Here is a 22,203-nt window from a genome sequence, read left to right as displayed (position 1 = left end):
AAAATCGCGAAGTGTATAACGAAACCGAAATAGTATGTATCTCTCGTATGCCAATTATTCTAAGTAAGCGATAAGAATAAGTAAGGTAATAAAGAAAAACTAAAGAATAGAAAAAATAGGTAACGAAAAAAGCTATTTACCCGTAACTCTTGCTCGTTTGCGGAAACTCGTCCATGTTGAGCACTTGAGCCATATCGTCAATATTGTGTATTGCTTCGTCTACATCTCTCTGTCCGGGCAAACAGGACACGCACTTGTTCAAAGAATTGGAAACATCTTTAGCGACTACGGCTAAATTGGCCTCGTTCTTAGGATCATCGGGATTTTTCAGTACGCGTCGTGCTTCCTTGACCAAACGCAACGATCGCAGAATCACATCATCGGCGGTCATTAGCACTTTTTTCTGCGTCTCCGGTTGATTAGATGTGGCGGCTACGCCGCGCACGGCGTAAGTGAGATCTTTCAAGGCCGATGCAGTCTCTCTAGCAGCGCTTCCGGTGTAATTTTCATTACCTTGCTTGGCGGCGGATAATAGCTGCGCCATAGCAAATCCAACATTCTTCGATGTGGCGCCGAGTCGCAAAGCAGTAGATTCTGTTGTCTCTTCCGGTAGTGGTCTCAATGAGGCAGCCTCAACGGCGCGATAAAACTCGCCCAGCTCGTCTTTCAAACTATTTATCAATTCCTCTGCGGCATCGAGCTCCAATCCACCACAAGTTTCTCTGGCACGCGTCACCGCTGATCTTAGATCCGCCAATGAGGATCCCAACTGTTGCGAGGTATTGTTCAGCTGCATGGCGGATGCCTGATCTGTAACCGTTGGCAAAACGGCTCTGGCTGCCTTCACCACGGAAGTACCTGGTTGCAGAAACTGTTCGGAAGCGTTTATCAGATTTAGTTGCGCCGTAGGATTGTCCGGCTGTGCCTGCGTGCCTTTTACTCCCGATACCAAATGAGGAATATGTTGCGCTATCGTGCGGCACTCCATGTTGAGTTCCTCTTGGCTGGCCGGATTTGTGTTGTGATGTCCGACACCGGAAGACGCCGCGATGCACTGCGTGGCCGTAGACGCGGCCTGTTTGGCGCACGCTTCCAGACGCGTGATGAGCTTTCTGCGTAACGCTGGAGTCGCTGCCACTGTAGTCGCGGCTCGTAATTCCTCTGCTGCCTGGCGAAGTTGATCCTGCATCCTTGCATCATGCGGACTACTAGCGCACTGCCGCGCCGCCTCCACCATCTTGGCTGTGGCGTCAGCGAGCAGTTTTGCTGCCGCAAGAAGCCGTTGCTGTTGCTCTGAATCTGTTTGTCTCTCCGCCTCCCCTTTAATACTCTGAATCAACTGCGCGGTAGCTTGACCAACCACTCGCGCCTGCCGCACCATTTCACCGGCATCACCGGTACTGGCAAAGAGTTTGTCTGTTGCAACTAAAATAGTTTCTACTGCGCCTTCCTGAATAGATTCCTTAGCGCGTTCTCCTCTAGTCGCAGTCTTGATGTGATTGAGAAGATCGTTCAGAGTGCGGCTGACCTCACTGGCAGCGATACTCAATTCCTTCAGTAGATTCTCATCGTTACATGTCTCGTTACAGACTTGAACCAGACGCTCTACGGCTTTGGTTACCTCGCGCACGGCGTTCATCAATTGCGTCTGACAGGCAGGCGAGTGTAAAGTCGGCGCCACCACTTTGGCACAGGCTACGAGCTGCGATGTGGCCAGTGCGCATTGCGTCGCGGCTGATATCACCCTGTTCTGTATAGCTGAGTCTTCGCACGTGGCCGCTATGTTCTTTGCCTTTAGTACCAAAGCAGCGGTGGTATTAGCGACGGCCTTGGCAAGCGCAAGCAACATATCTTGCAGTTCACGATTCGAATCATCCTCTTCGCCAATGGTTGTCAATACTTGATGTGATGCCTCGCCCACTCGCGATGCAGCATTTAGAAGATTCTGACGTGGCTAAAATGTAAACAAAAAATAATTTATATGTTTATATATGTACATAAGTATATAAGCAGAAATAGAGAGGAAGAAAATTAATAAAAGAAATTTTAAAACTAGTAATTTGATAAATCCTATTATAAAGTGATCAGAAGCAATTTTATTGATCGAGGGTTCGAAAAAAACTAATGTATCTGTAAAAAAGCAGATATAACATTATCCGCGCTATAAAGTTTTGACATGTTAGTGCTTACATATTGTTCGTAGATCGTTGTTATGTGGAAAGGCTGCAGGAAAAAAGGAAGAATTTGAAACTTTAACATTTAACTTTACCATCACAGATTAAACAGGCTTTTTTTATTCTACATAATATTGTTTTATGCAGTTTTTTTATCGTCACGATAAACTCACCTCCTTGGTCTCCGGCTCCGTGGCCTTCAGCAAGTCCGAGAAGGCCGAACAAAGTTTTCTGGCGGCATCTAATAAACGCTCACCAGACGAGTCATCATCCATGAGAGCAGCTATCATTCGCACGCCTTTCGTCATCTCCGGTAGATTCGTAGCGATCGTAGTAATCGCAGCTCCCACCGCGGTATGATCGACATCATCCGCTGGTCCCGAGGTCAACGTAACCACCTGTGCGGTCGCGGCGTTCATCGCCGCGATCTGCGAGCCTACGTTCTGTTTGTGGGTGTCGATTGTCTGCTCGATCCATCTCAAGGATGCTGGATCTGTCCCTAATTCGGGCAGCTGAGCCTTCGTAGACAGTTCCATCTCAGCGATATGGATCACCTCGTGACCGGCGCTGATGGTCGACAGTAAGGCACGTTGCGGTTCGGATAGGACGGATGTCACTTTAGTTTGCTGGACCTAGTTTTGAACATTTTTACATTAAAGAAATCGATCTGTAGTCAATCATCGGCTGATTTTATCGTAAAAAATAATATTTTTTGCTGTAAAAAATGCCGTAAAAAACAAGTTTGAGAATGCAACATTTTGCTTACGGTAATCAACCAAAATATAATATAAGTGATTTGCGCACATAACGAAGCGTACATAAACTGCAACAGATAGTTGCGGCGATACAGAGTTTACTGATCGATCAAGTAATACGAATATTCTCTATCGTAAAAGAGCATCTCTTTAAATCATGCTAATGACGTATATAGAGATTTTATCTTACCAGTAAGCACTGTACCGAGAGAGAAACATGAAACGCAAACGAATCAGACAAAAGAATTAAAACGGAAGAAATCTATAAACTCAAGAGTAACAGATAACTGAAAATGTTATCGTTAATGTACCTACTCTGTGTCCGCAATAGAAGGCGCCTAGCATGAAAATAAATTTAACCCTCTGTTAGTTTCAAAAAATTTCGCTCTTTTTGACGTGCAACACAATGATTCCATCGGTGCGACTTTAGATATTTGCAAAAAGTGCATAATACTATACTAAATATATATGTGTATGTATATATATATATATATATATATATATATATATATATATATATATGTATATACAGACACACATATACATATATTATTAATCATCAATAATTACACAGTAGTACGACAGGGTTCGCTCTTGCCATTATTACCGTCAAAGTTCCTGAAGTACCAATTTTTTACAACATTTCGAGGCGCGATATATATTTATAACAAGCAACTAAAAAACACCGACATCCAAAGTGAGCTTAAGAGCAACTTGGGCGATTTTTAATTGAGCTTACCATAGGCGGGGCATGAGCGATGTTCACCTGTCCGCTGACGGTCGTGTACTGGGCACCACCGATGTGACCGGTTCCGTATGGTCGGGCCCCTACAAATCACACCATGCACGCTCTAACCTGATGGTTTTATTTACAATTATCGAATGTTCCGATCGAGTCCTCGATACCACAAATCTGTTCGTTCAGATGTAGTAATTTTCCGTCGAAAGCTAAAGGCGAGTTTAATTATTTTGTTTTGTTATAAGCGATACTTTGACAAATGGTTGAAGCTTGTTGAATGTGTATTTACAAAGTGAAAAGGTGTATGTATGTACAACATATATCAATAACTAAGATCCGAGGATTCAATCGTGCAAAGAATATCCGCTAATCGATTTCTGTCTCTGAATATATTAAGAGAGAAAAAGCAGGTATACATATAATAATTTATGAAGTCAAGTCTTTTAATTTACAAAACTAATAAAATTTTTAAAAGCTTCCATATATGCAAGAGGTTCCATCTAGTAATTATTCCTTAAGGAAAAATGAATAAAAAAATCGTAAATCATTTTTTTTCTGCATCAATGTTCAATAAAAAAAAGTTATAAAATAAAATCCATTAAATTAGCTGTCCTTTAACAGACATACTATCCGCGATCCGTGAACTGCGCACCGGATAGTATGTAGTTAGGCACACTAGAAAATAGGCGACATATATATATCTGACTAACGAATAGCGCTGATTAAGTGAATTTTATTTGATAATCCCTGTTTCGTTAAGCATCGCAAAAAAAATGATTTAGGTTTTTTCGATTCATTTTTCATCGAGGAATAATACTATGTAATTGAACGCAAATTACGAAACAGCTTGTATACATCCAAATTTGTGTAAATAAAAGTTGCAAAAATTCTTTGGAATTTTTAGCAAAAGAAGACCAAACTTTTGTACATATTTTACATTATGGGCTTTGAGATTCTAATAATTATGTATAATTCCTTGATTGAATAACATAATCAAATACTATCTTTAGAAATAAACTTCATTACTCTATATTACATTATACAAGAATAAAGTTAAAATTTTCAGTGAGACACTCACCATCTACTCCGGCCCTTATGACAGCTGGTATGGCAACCGAGACAGCTTCTACGTTTCCTTTACCGACATTGCTGGTCTCGTGTTGCATGATGGTGGCCCTGTCAAATGAAATATATGTAAAGCGTATCAAGTCATTTAGCTTAATGTTCTTATTTAAACTGAGTAATACCCGTTAGAATTGGAAATTGGTCGAATATGTTTATTTGCATGGCGTCTCAGAAACTCCTCCATGATTGTATCAAACTAACGCGAAATATTCTCGAGACATGAACGTGCACTGAACGCGTAAGTCGATTGCTTTGCGGCGAGTCTGACTCGTCGAGAACTGATAATTGCTCTAATATTCTATAATGACGATTATTACTTCGATCCACGCTCGCCTCCAAGTGTTCACCAAAGGAGCTAACACCTATCGATAGTGTGAAAGACACTCACTTTAGAGGCGACACGCTGTCCTCCACCATGGTAGATCCCTCATCTCCCTCGATACCGAAGTGATCCTTCGCTTTTTGCTTTTTCAGAATAATATCGATATAACCGGAGATCAGTTGAAGTATCTGTTCCGCTTCGGTAGTCTGCACACTGTAATATTGATCGGAGTAGTCGCCAAAGTCGAGGGTAAAAGTGTTCGGTGAGGCGCCCCACCGTCGCACAGTCGTTAACGGCCATGTCTTCAGAATCTCTTTCGTTTTCTCGTCGAGTCGCAGGACTGAGTCCTTTGTTACGCCGAGCAAACGCGGCACCAACTTGTTCTTGCCCTTCATTTTCTCCTTTACCAAGAAGAACGTGACACCGTACGTGTTCAGCGATCTGGCGGTCTTGGTGTATATGACTTTGGCATCCAGTTCCGAGAGCCCGATGTGTTTCTTATGCTCTGCGTAGATCTTCTTCTCTATTCCCTTGACTTTCACATACGATTGCGGCAGAAATTCCTTAAGACTAAGAAAAAAATGTATTTTAAGTGAAATGTTGATAATGATAGGAGTTGAGAAATCACATCTGATTGCAACTCACTCAAGAAAACCTGGTTTATGCTTCTCCTCCTTATGATCGCCAAACTGAATTTGACACTGGATCCCGGCGAAAACACAAGCCTTTTCCTGCGTAACCGGATGTGTACCATCTAGAATCGCATCTCGCGCTTGTACGTATAATAGCGACAATTGTACAGGATCGCGACTGTCGATGTTTTGATCCGAAAAGAAAAATTTCCTCCTCAACAGAACCGTTTCGGATTCATCTATGCCTTGTTCGCGCAAAGTCTTACTTGGATCTATCCAATTAACTGTGAAATAAGAAACACGAAATTTAAATACACGTCGAAAACATGATTAGCATTTGATATTATAGAAACACAATATTTCGTTTAAAAAATAAAACAATTTAAAATAATTTATAAAATGATATTACTAAAATATATATATATATATATATATATATATATATATATATATACATATAAGTAAAATATCAAGATAAACTTTATTTTTAAATAAAAAGGCTGTCTCTTTTATTGTATAACCATCTCTTTTTTTATTGCGCTGTTTCTGGATCTACTGCCCTGTATGTATTGATGAAATATTAGATCTAAGTTTAAATATAATTAAAAGCTCGAAAACTTATTACCTTCATCATCGGTTTTTAACTTCTTCCTCAATTGTTCCATCTTAGCGTCTCTTTCGCCTTTCTCCTCCTTTTTTCGCTTCAACGTAAGAGTGCCAAAATTTCCGGCTTTCTGATTTTCGTTTTCCTCGTCTACTAGCTCGCGTACTAAGGAATACTCGTCGTGATTCGTGATACCTATCTTCGTACATATCACCACCATGAGATTTGCCACGGGTTGACTGTCATCCACCAGCATGGTCTTCAGCGTTCCGTCCAGCATGCGAACTCGAAGAGTACGGAGCTTACGACGGTATTCGAGCAGATCCCCGTTTCTTAGGATGTAATAGTCGAGATTCCGCCCGGGTTCCAGCCAAACTCCCTTCTTCACGTCCTCATCAGCGAGAAACAGGCCGTAGTCTTTCGCTATAAAAAGTAACAACCAGATAACGTATCTTGGAACAGTATCCTTTATGATTTTCGATGCACGATAGATATATAATTTTATCGTATGTATTTAATATTTTTAATACATTTATATATAAATAAAAGAACATGAACATTTTAGATAAATTAAAAATTTCCATTACTCTCATGAAAATAGATTAAATTTCAATGTATGATTCTTTAATTCTCCTTTTATTGTATGAATTAGTAAATGAGATATTCCGACATATTTTCGGAATTTTATTTTATTTGCACTACTCTCTGTTGTCATATTATATTGATGATATTAAAAGAATTTGACTAAAATTTGGAATAAAACGTATATCTCCATGCAAAAAATATATGCTTATTTAAAAAAAAAAATGTATACACCGCAAAAAGCGTTAATAAAATATTTCAACAATATAAATGATTCGGCTGTGGAATACTTACGTTGACCCATGTTGCTGGCTTCGGCGAGTTTTTCTCTGATAATGCGACAGGCATCGTAAACCGATGTGCTGGGATCAAACTGCATCATCTTGGTGGCATTTTTCTCCGGTATGGAGATGCGCAAAGATAGCGTGGCCATCGCAATTGCCTGGGGCGATCTTCTACGTGCGCGAAAACCTCCAGAATCGCTTGACTAAAAAAGACAATGGCATAAAATAAAATTACGATAGAATTTATTATAATAAGGCCAATATTTCATTAATTATTAATATTAATTAGCGGATATTAATTCACGTAATACTTTATCGACCAGCACGATCAAAATTGGATATTTATTCCTGAGTCGCAAAGAGTTTTGCACGTAATCATCTTAGATCATTTCTTCGCGTGTAAAACGTCCTCGTAACAACATATGATCATTCCCCGGTATTACGTGGACGATAATCTAAAGAATTATGCACGAGCATGAAATTTCTCCTTTACGACGAAATTGAACGCAACAAGTTGCAAAGATCGATTATTGTGTATGTGTCCACTAGAACGCGATACAATCTAACGACAAGGTCGTTGATATAATGCCATTCGATTACACGATCTACATTAGTAATCATTATTGATGGAAGAATCGCAATTATTTATTTATAATGCAATTTAGAATGTAATCGTGTTGCTTAAAAATTGCTTCCGGCTTGTAAAGCCTTACCCCGGCACATATTATCCTACCGTGATCCGTTTGGAAAAAGGACCGTGAAAATATTTCGAACGGATTCGTGGGGGCGAGCGCGGTGACGGATTAAAAATGCCCCGGATGCGTTGAACTGAAAGAGAAAGCCACTGGTGGGACCTCTGTCTATATATCGATCTTCTGGAACATATCGCATTTGCCATAGAATTTGTCACAGGATGCAATCTTCCACGGGCGTATAGAAACAACGGTAGAATTCATTGAGGTGTGTGGGAAATATATTGTATATTCCTCTTCGCTTTCCAACTTGAGCGAGATAATTAAATCAATTATATATCTCTCGATAAAATATCTAAAAATATTTGACGATTAATTCTAATTAAATTATCACATGATATACAGTGTCCGATACAGCTTATCAACTGATAAATGTATAAAACTTTCTGATACAATATCAAAATAAGTAGCCATTCTAATAGAAAGGAAAAGATGAAAGAAACATAGATTTTTCATCCTAATTACACACTTGATTATCTTTAATAAAGATTATCTAGAGGATATATTTTACTCGGGATAATCGTAGAAAGAGAAACGTATTCTCTGAGATATGAATAGATTAAATTTAAATGAAGTGTCTCATTACTCAGATATATAAAACGTATAAAGGGTGACGTGGAACACGGCTCGAGGTATAGCCTTCGGTTACTTCATCCGAGAAGATTGCTATCCTTCTCAGCTAATTTGTGGTGCATGCAACGCATATTTCTCGAGATAATACGCGCATCATTGGACGTCACGAGAATAAACAGCCAATTTCGTTGTATTCATCCCGGACCGGATTGTACAGCTAGGGTTCATTGACGCGTTTTTCCACGTGTTCTCACGGGGTGGGCCGGTATAAGGAATGGTAATGGTGCATAAATTCGTCGCAAGTATATACCCTACGCCAATGTGGGTTTCCCACCCTTAGAGGTTGCCAAGCAACGCCGGTCTCTCACTGTGTCAAACTCCGACCGTAACCCCCCTCCCTCCCCCCCGTTGTATCCGTGGCTATCCTTTCTTACGATCTCTCTCTCTCTCTCTCTCTCTCTCTCTCTCTCTCTCTCTCTCTCTCTCTCTCTCTCTCTCTCTCTCTCTCTTCCTCTCTTTCGTTCCCTTCTAACTCTCCCCTGTTTCAACCCGCTCCTCCCTCCGCTCTTCGTTTCTTTTCGCCGACAATTTTCACCCAATTAACGTATGATTTTGAGTTCATCGCGCATATTAAATTTCTGATTCGAGTCTGAATGTGATTATGAAAGCATATTAAGAAAATTGCTAGAAACAATGCACACACATATCTCTCTTTAATTATTAAATATTTTATAATTTAATAATGTAAACTACAAATTTGCACAGTTGATGAAATTTTTCGTCATTAATAAATTTTTATAATGACAGAAGAAGAGCAATTGGAGATTGTTAGTAATTTAAATATATTATATAACATATTATAATTTATAAAGCTTTTCTACTTTTTTCACTGCACCTTCCTATATTTATTATAATTACGCGATATCGGATACGAGACATCATGTGAATATTTCCGAAAATGAATGTAGTTTATCAAAATAAATTAATTTTCTTTTTCTATTCATATATTATCGTTACGTAAGACCTATATTTCCAAATGAATCTCGCGTGACAAGAATTACAGCTATTTGTTAATCGAAGAGAGAATTTTCGCTATATTTTACCAATGTATATCTATCAAACGTAAATGATGACATTAAGAATTAATTTATTTCAATTCATAAAAAAAAAAAAAAAACATTTTTAATTTATTCCGCAAAGGAAAAAACACTCACATGATTTATCTCTTCTGACATCTTAATTCGATATGATTTGCATATAATACGTAAAACCAGGATTAAATTCCGTCATTATTAATTCACTCATTAAATAATTGTCAAATATTTATATATCCGTTTTTTCTTTTCAGAAGGATTTACTATTTTGCATAGAAAACAGCATATATAGAGTAAAACTTTATTTACATTAATACAATGTGATCAATTGTTCGTTATGCTCATATGCCTGGTTAGACGCGCATTTCAGCCTTCATCAGAAAAGCGAACCGATACTTTTTGCTGCGAGTATCATGCGCGAAATAGCCAGAGCTTTCTTTTTACAAACAAACAAACAAAACAAAAAGTGAATATTGGAATAGCGAAATGTAGAAAAAAAAGATCGCCACCAGGCAATCGCTCGCAGAGCCACGAGCATTTTACTGCGAAATTGAAACCACCGTTGGCTACAAAGTTACTTCGTTCGATTCGCAATACGTCACCTTCCTACGCTCACGAACTCGATTCAGAGGGAATGACCTCATTACATACAACTGGATCATCAGCTCCATGCATATTGCCAATGGAGCCACTTCTCGACAATGCTCTGGCATTGATATTACTGGAAATTGAATATTCTTACGAGAGCAACGTTTCGCAACATTTTATCATAAAAGACTGATGATAAAGTAGCGAAGTCTTCGTGTTTCGAGCATGCGTTAAACGCAATTTTTACTTACATAAATAAATTTGATTAAAAGTATGAAATTAAACATATAATTGAGAGAATACAAATAAAAATAATTTTTTTTAATGGAAAAGATATAATAATATCTCGTAAAAGAATATTGCATCTTTCTTTTACTCAAATTAAAAATAGATAATAATATATAGTATATATTTTACGAGATGTATATATATCGTACAAAAAATGAGAAACATCTTTATAATGGCCTGGAAAAAAAAAATACGTGATAAAAGAAAGGAACAAGCCGTTAGGAGCGGGAAAGAAAAATTTGTTTACGTAACATAATAAAATCGCTTCTTTATCTGGCAATCTTCCTCTCTCGGTGCAGCGTTCTCGGTGCATTATTCGCTCTTACATACATACACATGATGCAGTCCAATATTAAATTTCCCGCAGATCTTCCATTCCGATGCACGGTTGATTGTCGAACGTGAAACGCGCGCTATTATTAACGCGATGAGCGCGGTATTTAACGGCAATTCGAAAACGGGAAGCGCGAGATACGGGAGGAGCGGATAAAGAGAGGAGAGGAGAGAGGGAGGACGATTCGCGTTAATCAAAAGCGCCGTTTCTAAAATTAGACATCACGTATAGTATCCGCCGTGATGACACTTGACGCGAACTAATTGAGGGTAGCGGATTCGGCGGCGCGGGTCCAGGAAAATTGAGACCGGGGGCAAGCGGAAGGAGCTAACAGGATAACGAAGACGCGATTATGCGGCTGGCGCTCTACAAAATCGGCTAATCCTACCGGTCTCTCGGATCCTCTCCCTAATGGATCGGGCGCCGCGCATACGCGCCAATCAGTTGAGAGGCTCCCGTCGATTATCGCGGAAACGGCGAATCTATAGTGGAAACGTGTTAATCTGTCTCTCGTCCAGGCTCTCTCCGTCATTTATCATCACGGTGCAGCGCGCGCGATTGAATAGTTCGAACGTTATTTGTCGCGCGCTCTCTGTCTCTAAATCCCACGTTAATTCACGAATATTAATTTTATTCGCGCCGAGAAGGAAAGAGAAAGAAACAAATTTAATAGCTTCTGGAAATTAGATAGCAATTTTCGTGACAAATTAATATGATAATGTGTGTATACGCTAATGTAATATTGCTTTATGTTTAATTAGCATTAATAGCAGGAATAATCCAGAATTAAAATATTTATTATTATTAAAGAATAACAAAAATTTTTAATGGGTAAATAAAGAATAAATACTCGCTCTTTCTCTCTTTCATTATCTTTTTGGATTAATTTTTATGCCAATTCTATGCAGCATCTACATCATTTTCGTAAGCATTAATTTGGATGAATTAAGATTTATAAATGATTTCCTCCCTCTACCCTCTTATAATTAAGAAGAAAAAAAAAAATCACTTCACTGTAGTTATTTCAAACAAAATATTTACGATAATAATTATGCCTATTACCGTTCAGACGTGCTGTTACAACATATCTATAATCAGTGTTTTTACTCGGAAGAACCGCGTTCGTGCGAATGTTAGCCAGGCCCACACGCGTTGCTGTTCACGACAAGACTGATGCATATATTCATCGCAAATTACATTTTCTCTATGCATTAGAATATACTTCATATCCACTCCGCACGATTAACACTGATAACATAATTTCCTATTTCCCTTATCAATATCGCTTTGATTACATGGACTACTTCCGTTACCCCTTTCTCGAAGCTCAGCGCTTCCCAAGTCGATTTAAACACTCATTAATTGATCAGTTATGCAAACATTAGGCAAAAACGGATTAATGATCAGATATAACAACCGTCTGATTGAATTACTAATTAATTATTATTGTGTAATCATTAAGTAATGATTGGATTATCGATTATTAATGGAAAACAATTGAACTTTTGATTGCAGTTGATTCGATGAATTAACGCTGACATATTTAATAAAGATGACAGCAATATACCCTTTGATAATTACCGCGATTATTGATTATAAATTTCGAATATATATATAATAATTATCTATCATAAATAATTATATGAGATAAATTTATTAATCAGAGATTATATATATATAATCTCTGATTAATAAATTAATCTCATATAATTATTTATGATCGATAATTACTTTATAATTATTTATATAATATAAATATATGGATTTGCATAATATTAACCGTTTATAAATATACAAATATAACAATATAATATAAATCAATTGTATAATAAATTACTATAATTTATTGCATTCACAAAAATAATTAATTACTGTAAAAGAGAGAAAGAGAAGGCACGGGGCTAATGTCGAAATAAATCCGTGCAATCTGTCTAACGAAATTTACACGGGTCGAAGGAGCTATTATATCGGTGTGCAAGTACGAAACACTTACTGCCATTTACTTTCGCCGCTATATAGTAGTTACCATGCTCCATTCTCGGGGCGAGTTATAGCGTCGTCGTCAGCTTTTTTAACTTCATCGCCGCCTCGCGAAGAGTGGTGGCGGTTGGTCGGTTCTCATACCGCATCTACCCTGTGAACGCTTTGTCCCTCTCTCTTCTCTCTCTTTCTCCCCATATCGTTGCCACCCTTCGCGGATGTCGTCACATTTTTCTGCGCGTCCCTACCCCAGTGAAATCGTAGGAACGTATCAAACGCGCCTGTAACCCTTTAGAGTTTTAGAGCTCGCGTCCAAGTAACTTATTATAATCTTTACAATAATTTGACGACCGTACGAGAATATCTACGCTACGTTATATTTTATTGTTAATTTGAAATTTTTTAAATTCTATTTCTGTCTTGTGAGAGAATAAAAAATTTGATTATATTTTATATATTGTATTTATGGGAGATTATATAATTATATTTATAGAAATTTTATACATCTACGTTTAAAATCGATATAAAGACTAAATTAGATAATTAAATAAAAATTTCGGTTCCTTTTAATTACGACGATTATACGCGCACGAATTTATTATAATATTATATATATATTAATGTAAACTTCATAATATTGTAACGCTGTTATATGTTTATAATTATACTCTTTAGCGTCTTTATCATGTTGCGTCACTTTAACGATAAAAAGATGACGAGGAAGCGACGCAGTTGTATTCTCATGACACTTTACTTTTATTATACTACTTTAAATGGATGCATTAGTAACGTTTAACTATGTCTGTAGACACAAATATAACACGCATACTCTCGCTTACAAACATATTATAAAATGAAGCACGAATGCATTCACCTACGTTCAACAATATAGATCGATTGAATAAATATTTGTAAAGTAACTTCCACCGATGCAACAAAAGTTTTAATAAATTCACTTGTAAAAAGTGTGAAATAGTAAATGCTGTTAACGGTTTAAATTAAATGAATATTTCATCGAACTGAACAAATAAAGCCATACACAGCTTCTCGCGAAGTAACGTCACATATTAAACAATTTCGTGGAAGAAAAAGTTTTTTTTTTTTTTTTTTTTTTTTTAATACACGAGAATTTGCATTCATTCTAAGTCTACCACGCTACTCTAATCTACGAGATATCGTCAAAACAACATTTTTCTTGCGAGAAACGATCAGAGCCTCATTTTATAAACCACATATTATAAGAGAGAAATGTTGTAAGTAAATAATAGTTAATTTCGATAAAAAAAAAAAAAAAAAAAATGTAAAATTTCAATTTATTCCAAATTTGTTCTACAATATTAAATATAAGTCTTATGAAACGGGGCGCGATGTTTCTTGGATTGCTAGAGACAGGCGAGTGCCACATGGCTGGCTAACGAGCAATGATGATGAACATCAATGACGTGATATGAGATCCGAAAGTATATGAATGATGAGATATTTACCTCGGGGCGATGCATTGTATTGGCTCTTATTGTTAGCGATCTAGCGTAGCGCAACTACGTCTATACATTTAAATTTTGGCTACTTGACGGACTCCTTTAATACCCAGGATCGTGGAATGCTGGGCGCCGATCGTCGCCGTTTCCGATGCAAGCTTCTCGTGTAAAGATAATTTACTATCCCTACGAAGCTGCAGCACGGGTTCAGCTCCATTTCTATTATATTTACTCGAGATTGCGAACGATTTCCGTCGACGACGAGCTTCGGTAACCTCGTAAATTCTCGCTATTTACATCGACATTCCCATTAATCGAACAATCGGCTATCCTCGATGAACGAGATTGTCATCCATTGACGCTTGACGAAGCAAAATTAACAGTAGTAAGAATTAATAATAATATTAATAGATTATAGAGCAATTCGAATTGATTTAAGATTCAAAAAGATAATTTTACAATTATATATACAATTATATATACGTATAATTTTTACATTTAATGTAAAAAGAGAGAATTATACGTAAAATATATATAGATAAGATTTGCGGGAAAATTTTAATTCGCTGATCGATTACAAGAAGATTGAAATGTTATTATTTCTAAAACACAATCGCACTACGATACACAAACCGAATACTCAAGATCGACAAGAAGAGAATTAATTGTACAGACAGATCGTTAGATTGTGTTATTTATCTCCACTTATCCCGATTAGCCTTATCGTCGCGCGAGTCCCGCACAAACGTCACTGAATCGCTTCGATTGGAGGATCAATGGCTTCGAGCGAACACGAGTCTCGCAGCATCCTCGATGACCGCGTGTACGTATATAACGCGTCGCGATCTCCACGGCTACGTTGCCCTTCTCTTCCTCACCATCCCTATTACGAAACCGCGAGACAATGGGAGATCCGCGATCCTCTGGGGATCCGAGATCCGAGACAGAGGTGGAATCCCGAGGGACTCCCTGAGAGAGAGAAAGAGAGATGCGCGAACCCGACCAGGAACCGCGCGTCACTTCGATCGCCGGTCAGAAACTGAATGTGGCGCGGTTCGAGCTACTAAGGCTCGAAATATAGTCGAGAGTCGGGGGAGCCACCCCTTGCTCATTGGCTCTCTTTCTATTTCTCTCATTCTCTCCAAAGGGATGCAGAACTCCAGGACGGGGGATGTGGACGGCGAACGAACGGGGGACGAGAGGGGGCATCGTTACGACGATCTCTCTGGGATCCACATCGGGCATGTTCGGGGCTTCTGCGCACTAGTGCCCCAGTAACACACCCCCGTGTATACCGGATGGGGAAACCTCGAGTGTCGTGCGAGCGCAAACAAGTCGCGTCATCCCCGGTTGTCTCGATTCCCCACGATTTTCTCGACCTAGATTTTCTCTCTCTCTCTCTCTCTTTCGTTCCTCAATCTTTGCAAACTGAAACCCTGCAGCTAAAGCGCATAATAATTTAACTAATAATAAAATAAGGTTTTGAAGTAAAAATATATATATATATATTTTTTATTGTACTATTTTCTATTTTCATATAATGATATAGATAATATTGAAATATTGATCAATATCTTATCTCATTTTTCTATCTCAAACACGGCGAATAATTCTATTACTTTAGTCTTACAACAAATATCTCGACACATACTTTTCCAATTACATATTCCGATTTCTTTTTTGACGTTTTCAGTAATAATGAATTGCGATGTTTCGGTGAATCTTTACTCGAATAATACGTCAGATTTAATACTGATACGAGAGTTTTCACGAGGATCAGAGCCAACGTTAATAGGGTACCTAGCGTTATTATCGAGTCACAGGAAATATAGTCCGCTGGGATTTCAAATAAACGTACGATCGTGTGTCTGGTTGAGTCTGTTTTAACGTCTGAACACTTGTAACCGAGCTTGTGACGGAAATCATCGATTCTTCCACGACATCGGAAAGGGATTAAAATAAGACGTGCTACGTACTTCTGTGTCGCGCCAGTTTTCCACGAAACGAGTAAAGACGAGTGTATAAAAAAAAATTGTAATCTATTTGTAATTAAATTCCACCAAGCTTTAGGAAGAACAGTTTTTCCAGTGATATTGGAAACAGTGATAGAGAAATCATTTCTCACATTAATTTGATAACGATGACTATATTGATAAAGAATTGCTCTAATCATTAATATTGCTTGAATACTTTAATAAAGGGAAGAAACGTTTCTACACGTGAATTTATGTCTTTTATTGTCAAACGTCAAACGAGTATGTCGCTATATAAAATCGTATCTGCTAGATTTGGTATACTTTCAACACGTTCACGTTACCAATAAACCCGAACAGTTACGTGTAACTTCGTGTAACTCTATATTGGAAAATGATTAATAATACTTGAATGTATAAAGAGGGAGATTGTACAGCTGAAAACTAATATTGTCAATAACGTATTTCTATCGGCAAAACGTCAAACTCAGAATAACGTTTGCTCGTATTACATTATGAACCTTTCATTTTTTTCTTCAAATAATTATTTCGGAACTTTTGGCTGCATATCCTATTCGGCAATCTACATATATCGCAAAATGAATTTAACTCTTGATCCCTTCGACGAATTTAAACGGTTTACGTATGTTTACTTGCCCCGGCTACATATGATTCTATATTCATATAAACAACTTTATAAGAACTCATATAATTAATAATATAAAAATCTGTATAACACATTTAAAGCGATTCGAAGGGATGGATGGTCAAGTTTTACGTAAAGAAGCTAATGCGAACGACACTGATTGTCATTATTAGAGTCACCCTCGAACAATTCTGAGACCTCGGAAAGTCGACCCTCACATTATACTATCTGATTTCGAAATCGCAGAGGGTTGTTTCGTCACGATTTGATCTTAATAATTAAGTATATTATCTTGAATGCTCTACGGCAATCAATTTTACACCCCTTAATTTGTTTCCTCGTTTGCTCATTAAATTTGAAAAGACACATGGGATTTTTTGATATTTCAATATATATAAAAATCAAAAAATATTTTTTTACTAGAAAGAGAAAAAAAATATCTCAAAAATTGTTCTCATTTATAATATTCATCGCAGTCAAACTCATTCAAATTAAAATAAAAATACTACACAAAAAATAAATAATTAAGAAAGGATTAAGAGATGAAATCTCTTTAGATTTCGATCGACAAGTTGCGGTTGAATTTCTTTTAATCTTATCCTATATCTTATTTTGATTTGTGTGAGAAAAAATAAATGCTTGCCACGATCCTTTCGGGGCAGATATATTTTGACAATGTTGAGAGCGACCATGTGGCGCTCTCAACGTCAAATGGAGCCGATAGTTTATTTAATTAAACATTTACAGAAAATTACCATATACAGAAATATAAAGAAAATATATAATAGCTATTTATATAAAAATCTAGATTTCTCATGCTTGCGGCGAAAGATTTGCGCTAAAAGCAGCGCGACAGCGAGAAAATGAAGCCGCGCGCGAAGACGTTATCCTACTTTGCTAACAATTGCTGAAGCTACGGGCACACAAACTAGTTGAACTCTTGCATCACACAGCTCAACAGTTCTTACTCACCGCGCTACTGTCATCATGGTGTCACTCGACTGCGCTCGTAGGATTCCCTCTTGCTCGGACGGGTTGCTCGCGCTCATGGACGTTCAGCGCGAATTCAAGCAAAACAGCACAGAAAGAGAAGAAGAGGGAAACGGAGAAAGAGATAGAGACTCCTATATCTGCGAAGAGATTACGAAGTCGGTCCTCCTTGACTGCTGGATCGTGTTCTTCGAGGGATCACGAACGTTCGCCCCAATCACAATAATAGGAGTAGTAAATTGGGAGAAGGCACAAGGGAAGGACGGAGCTGATTCTCGTTGAAACTCGCGATCGAGTGAAATAAAGAAGGAGACTTTCGAAAAAAGAACCGAACCCGAACGTGATCTTGAATCTCGGTAAGGCAATCTCGTGGCTAGATCAATAATCGACACGGAGGGGAAAATAAGCTCGTTGCAATAATGTTCGTCGCGCGAATGCCGACGAACATAATTTGATTTTTTTGCGAAAAAAATTATGTTCGTCGGGAATAACAAGAAAATCTCGAAAAATCTCGTCAAAAAATGATCTCAAAAAAGAGGACGATTTATTGTCACGATCTGGACGGTGATTTTAAGGCACGAAATAGTTTCGGAGCGTGACAGCCGTACGCTACGTCATGATGCACCACCGATGCACCACCGATTGCGAAATTAATAAAAGCGAAGGCGACGTGAGTTGCGGTACTTTTCGATCGGCTATATTCCTTTAAAACGACCGCGAACGGCGAAAAATAATAAACGTCAAAAGCAAGCGAAAACCGCAAGTGTATTTTCCGAAAATTGCACGTAAAACCGCACGAATGTTTTCTGGAAAAAAAAAAAAAAAAACTAACTAAACTATATAATTTTGTGTAATGAAAATATATAACGGAAATAATAACAAGAACTTTTAAAATCATAAATGTCACTTAATACTCGAAGGGAACTAAAAATCGAATGAAAACACAAGTATGTTTTACCTGAGAGACCAGCGAGGAACATTAGAAACCAGACTAGGTACCGCTTGCACGTACGAAAGTCGTAACAATCGCGAGATCTCTTTCACTCTGAAGCAAAGTAGAAACGGTCGGCCGCCGATCAGACTCTATCTTCGTGAACTCTCCGAATACAAAAAAAAAAAAGTGAGAGAAAGAGAAAAGAAAAAAAGAGAACTATGTAAATAATCGGGATGCGCGCGTAAGAGTCAATTAAAACGAAATGTTTAAAGGAAAACGGAGTAAAAACGGAAGAGCTTGCGAAGATCGGGATGCTCGAGAAACGGAATTTGGGAAATGGAAGTCGTTGGTTTCTGACGGCGTTGCGAAGGGATGGGAAAAGAGAGCGAGGACGAGGATGTTACCCCGACGGCTGTCGCCAAAGAAGTGATAGGTCTGCGGCCTCGCGCGCGGTACCCGAACGACGAGGGCGACGAAAAGGGAACCGACGTCGTCCGAGGGCGCAGACGCGAGGGTTCATCAGCGAACGAGGACAACGGCGATTGGCGGCGATTGTTCGATGTTGCCCCGCTTCCTCGCGTTCCGCCAATTCGCGAGGGGGTGAGTCGTCCCCCGCCGGAGCCCCTTCCTATCCTACGGGAAGATTCCGCGAGGGGGGGCGCAACGCGGTGGCGACCCCTCCGAAATTCGAGTGTCGTATTGCGCTATATTCGAAACGTCGCTGGCCCTTTTTCGCCCTTTCGCGCGCGAAAGGGCGAGCGATATTTGCGCCGCGACTTTACGCCAAGATGTAGCGGGTACACAAGGGGAGGGGAACAAATTCGGCAGTAAATTGCAGTAATCGGAATGACACCGCACCGAAAATTTATATTATGAGAATGCAGTTGTAATTAGTCTAATGATGACGCTAAAGGACTCCGCTTGTCATTATCCATAGCATTATTTATTACCTGTGTCAAGTAATCATTCGATTTAAGAAGACAATTGTTATTGAATTTTAGCTTTATAATATATATGAAGAAGCTTAAGATGTACACAAATAAAAATTTAATTTCGCAAAGAAATTAAGAATTTAAAAATTCCGTTTACTATAATCGTCCTTCTTAAGAATAAAAACAAAGACACAAATAATTTTTTCATAAATATACAGATATACAGAATAATTTCTTTTCCCTCTTTAGCGCAAGAAAGTTCAATTTTGAAATTTCCATCTTAAAAGATGGATAAAATAAAGATGACACTAATTATTCTCCACATATTGTAGTATGCAACATTTTCGTTTCGACGTTTCTCTCATATAGCATACTATAAGAAAATTAAGTTCGCACGTGAATTGATGTGCAAATCAAATTTATTTATGTTATCTGGCTTGACATATCTATCATTTAAGTTATGAAAATAAATTATGCGCTAAGAGGACATGGACGCGCGATCTCCATAATAAACATAACAACATTATCTCATGTAATATGTACAGCGAAAGCAAGAAATAGTAATGCGAGTCTTAGAAGAAGATTACCGTGTCAACTTTCTTCGAATGTGGAACATTAGCGTTTACCGTATTCGTAATATTGTGAAAAACATCCTATTATGACCCGCGAACACATAAGATAATAAAAAAAAAAAAATACTTGTGTAATCTGTTTCTATTAAATATATCAATTTAATTATATTTTTTTGCAGAAAAATACATTTGTATGTTTTTTATTCTCGTGAGATTGTATAAAAATATATATGAACCTAGGTATATTTATAGATTTTTTTTATATAAATATATTTATATAAAATTTCTGAGAATTCTTCTAAATCTCAGGTCAATTTATTTGAATTAACTATAAATATAATCGAGATTAAAATATATCTGTACAAATAGACAGAACAATTTTGTATATATCCTATTTTAGAGAATTATGCACACATTATATGATTGATCGTTCCACAAAATTTCATTAGCGAATCAAAGTTCACACATCTAACAGCATTCATTCGAATACCTCTTACACAATAATCCAATAAAAAAAAATATTAAAAAAATAAAACTTTGATCGCGCACCGAGCGTGACAAAAAACACGGTGTAAGATCGGATCCGATAATTTTCTTAAATGCAGACACGGATTACGAACTATACAAAAGATTCGAAGCAGGCCCACCCCTGTAGCGAAAAGGAGACGCGAAGGGATGATAATGCGAGTCTGCAAGGCGGGAGGTCTCCTGCGGGAGAGGATGGGGAGTGTCACTCAGGAGCACGACGTGTAAGAGAATGGTCATCGTCCCAGGGGGTGAATTGAGATGTACAGACAATTTATGCAGCAAGATAGAGAGAGAGAGAGAGAGAGAGAGAGAGAGAGAGAGAGAGAGAGAGAGAGCCTCACTCTCGTCCATAAGTCAGCGAGTGACTGTTGATCATAAACCGCCTGTAAAACATGACTGAGCTTTTTTCCCGGGGAAAAAAAAAAAAACCGAGCACGAGTAGCCGAATTTTCTACGCACAGCTGATACGATATCTTCGTCAACGTTCGCGGCGTCTCGTGTCATCAATTTATATAATAATTGTATTGCGAATAAAGTGTTTGTTCCCCATTACTCTCGATCGCGGCTCATTTTGTGTAACGCGACTTTCAGAAATTCTCTTTATATGTATAAAATATATTATATATAAATATATTATAGTAAGCTATTTTTTTTTTTCGTAAACATGCATATTGTCATATAAATGTGTCATCGGGCATTTTAATAGAATTATACGATACTAAGAAAAATGTTTAGGTATAAATGCAATCTGGCTGTAATAAACAACAATAAAAATAGTTCATACTAAGAATAAAAAAAAAAAAAAAGAATGAGAAGTAACCGCTTACCTTCAAATAAAATTTTTTCACGCCTGATATTCCCACTGAGACGTGACAATATATATAAACTCGTATTAATATATTAATCAAAATTTATTTTCCCTAGAAACGAAGCTCCGGAAGGGTGTTCATGTGTATCTTGTGTTTCCTTGCTTCACCAATCGTGACGGAGGAAATGACGAAAAGCGAGCATCGACAGGGGATGGAAAACAGAAGATGGCTTTCGTTCGAGATGAATTAAGGATCCCCAAGTATGCCTCTGCTTTTCTTTTTGTTCGTCATCTCTAGACCCCCCCCCCTCTCTCTCTCTCTCTCTCTCTCTCTTTCTCTCTCCGGCCATCGACCCTTATCGCGGTAGCGTCAATCACTCTCTTCCATACACGATGAAACTTATCGTTCGATTAATCGGCCTGACAATGCGCCTGTCGATTCGAGTTACCCTCTCGTCCCCGTCCCCCACCCCATTCCCTCACGGATTCGCGCGCGTGTGGTCAGTCTCCGAAAAT

At 38.0% G+C, this 22,203-nt stretch overlaps 1 protein-coding gene across 10 annotated transcripts in view; it reads right to left on the bottom strand.

The window, feature by feature from the left end:
• Rhea (Talin_middle and talin-RS domain-containing protein rhea) overlaps window positions 1-22,203 on the bottom strand; it is a 44,175-nt gene that overhangs the window by 9,941 nt on the left and 12,031 nt on the right. For 2 of the 10 annotated variants that reach the window (XM_070307565.1, XM_070307575.1), the window contains exons 3-11: window positions 7,228-7,420; window positions 6,373-6,774; window positions 5,761-6,031; window positions 5,182-5,685; window positions 4,747-4,844; window positions 3,669-3,757; window positions 2,348-2,806; window positions 2,191-2,223; window positions 141-1,954 (exon numbers count right to left, since the gene is read on the bottom strand). In XM_070307565.1, the coding sequence (XP_070163666.1) occupies window positions 141-1,954; window positions 2,191-2,223; window positions 2,348-2,806; window positions 3,669-3,757; window positions 4,747-4,844; window positions 5,182-5,685; window positions 5,761-6,031; window positions 6,373-6,774; window positions 7,228-7,366 (3,809 nt within the window). In that variant the 5' untranslated portion in view covers window positions 7,367-7,420. Of the gene's footprint in view, window positions 1-140; window positions 1,955-2,190; window positions 2,224-2,347; window positions 2,807-3,668; window positions 3,758-4,746; window positions 4,845-5,181; window positions 5,686-5,760; window positions 6,032-6,372; window positions 6,775-7,227; window positions 7,421-8,852; window positions 8,872-11,908; window positions 12,042-12,839; window positions 13,116-14,310; window positions 14,768-17,895; window positions 18,670-22,203 lie in introns of those variants that run through there. The other 8 variants (XM_070307548.1, XM_070307540.1, XM_070307557.1 and 5 more) reach the window with 8 other exon arrangements.

The sequence above is a fragment of the Polyergus mexicanus genome, unplaced genomic scaffold, assembly GCF_030449975.1.
Source record: "Polyergus mexicanus isolate NDT 795.1 unplaced genomic scaffold, iyPolMexi1.0 SCAF_2, whole genome shotgun sequence".
Classification (NCBI taxonomy): Eukaryota; Metazoa; Arthropoda; class Insecta; order Hymenoptera; family Formicidae; genus Polyergus; species Polyergus mexicanus.
This window is presented reverse-complemented; position numbering and strand designations above follow the sequence as displayed.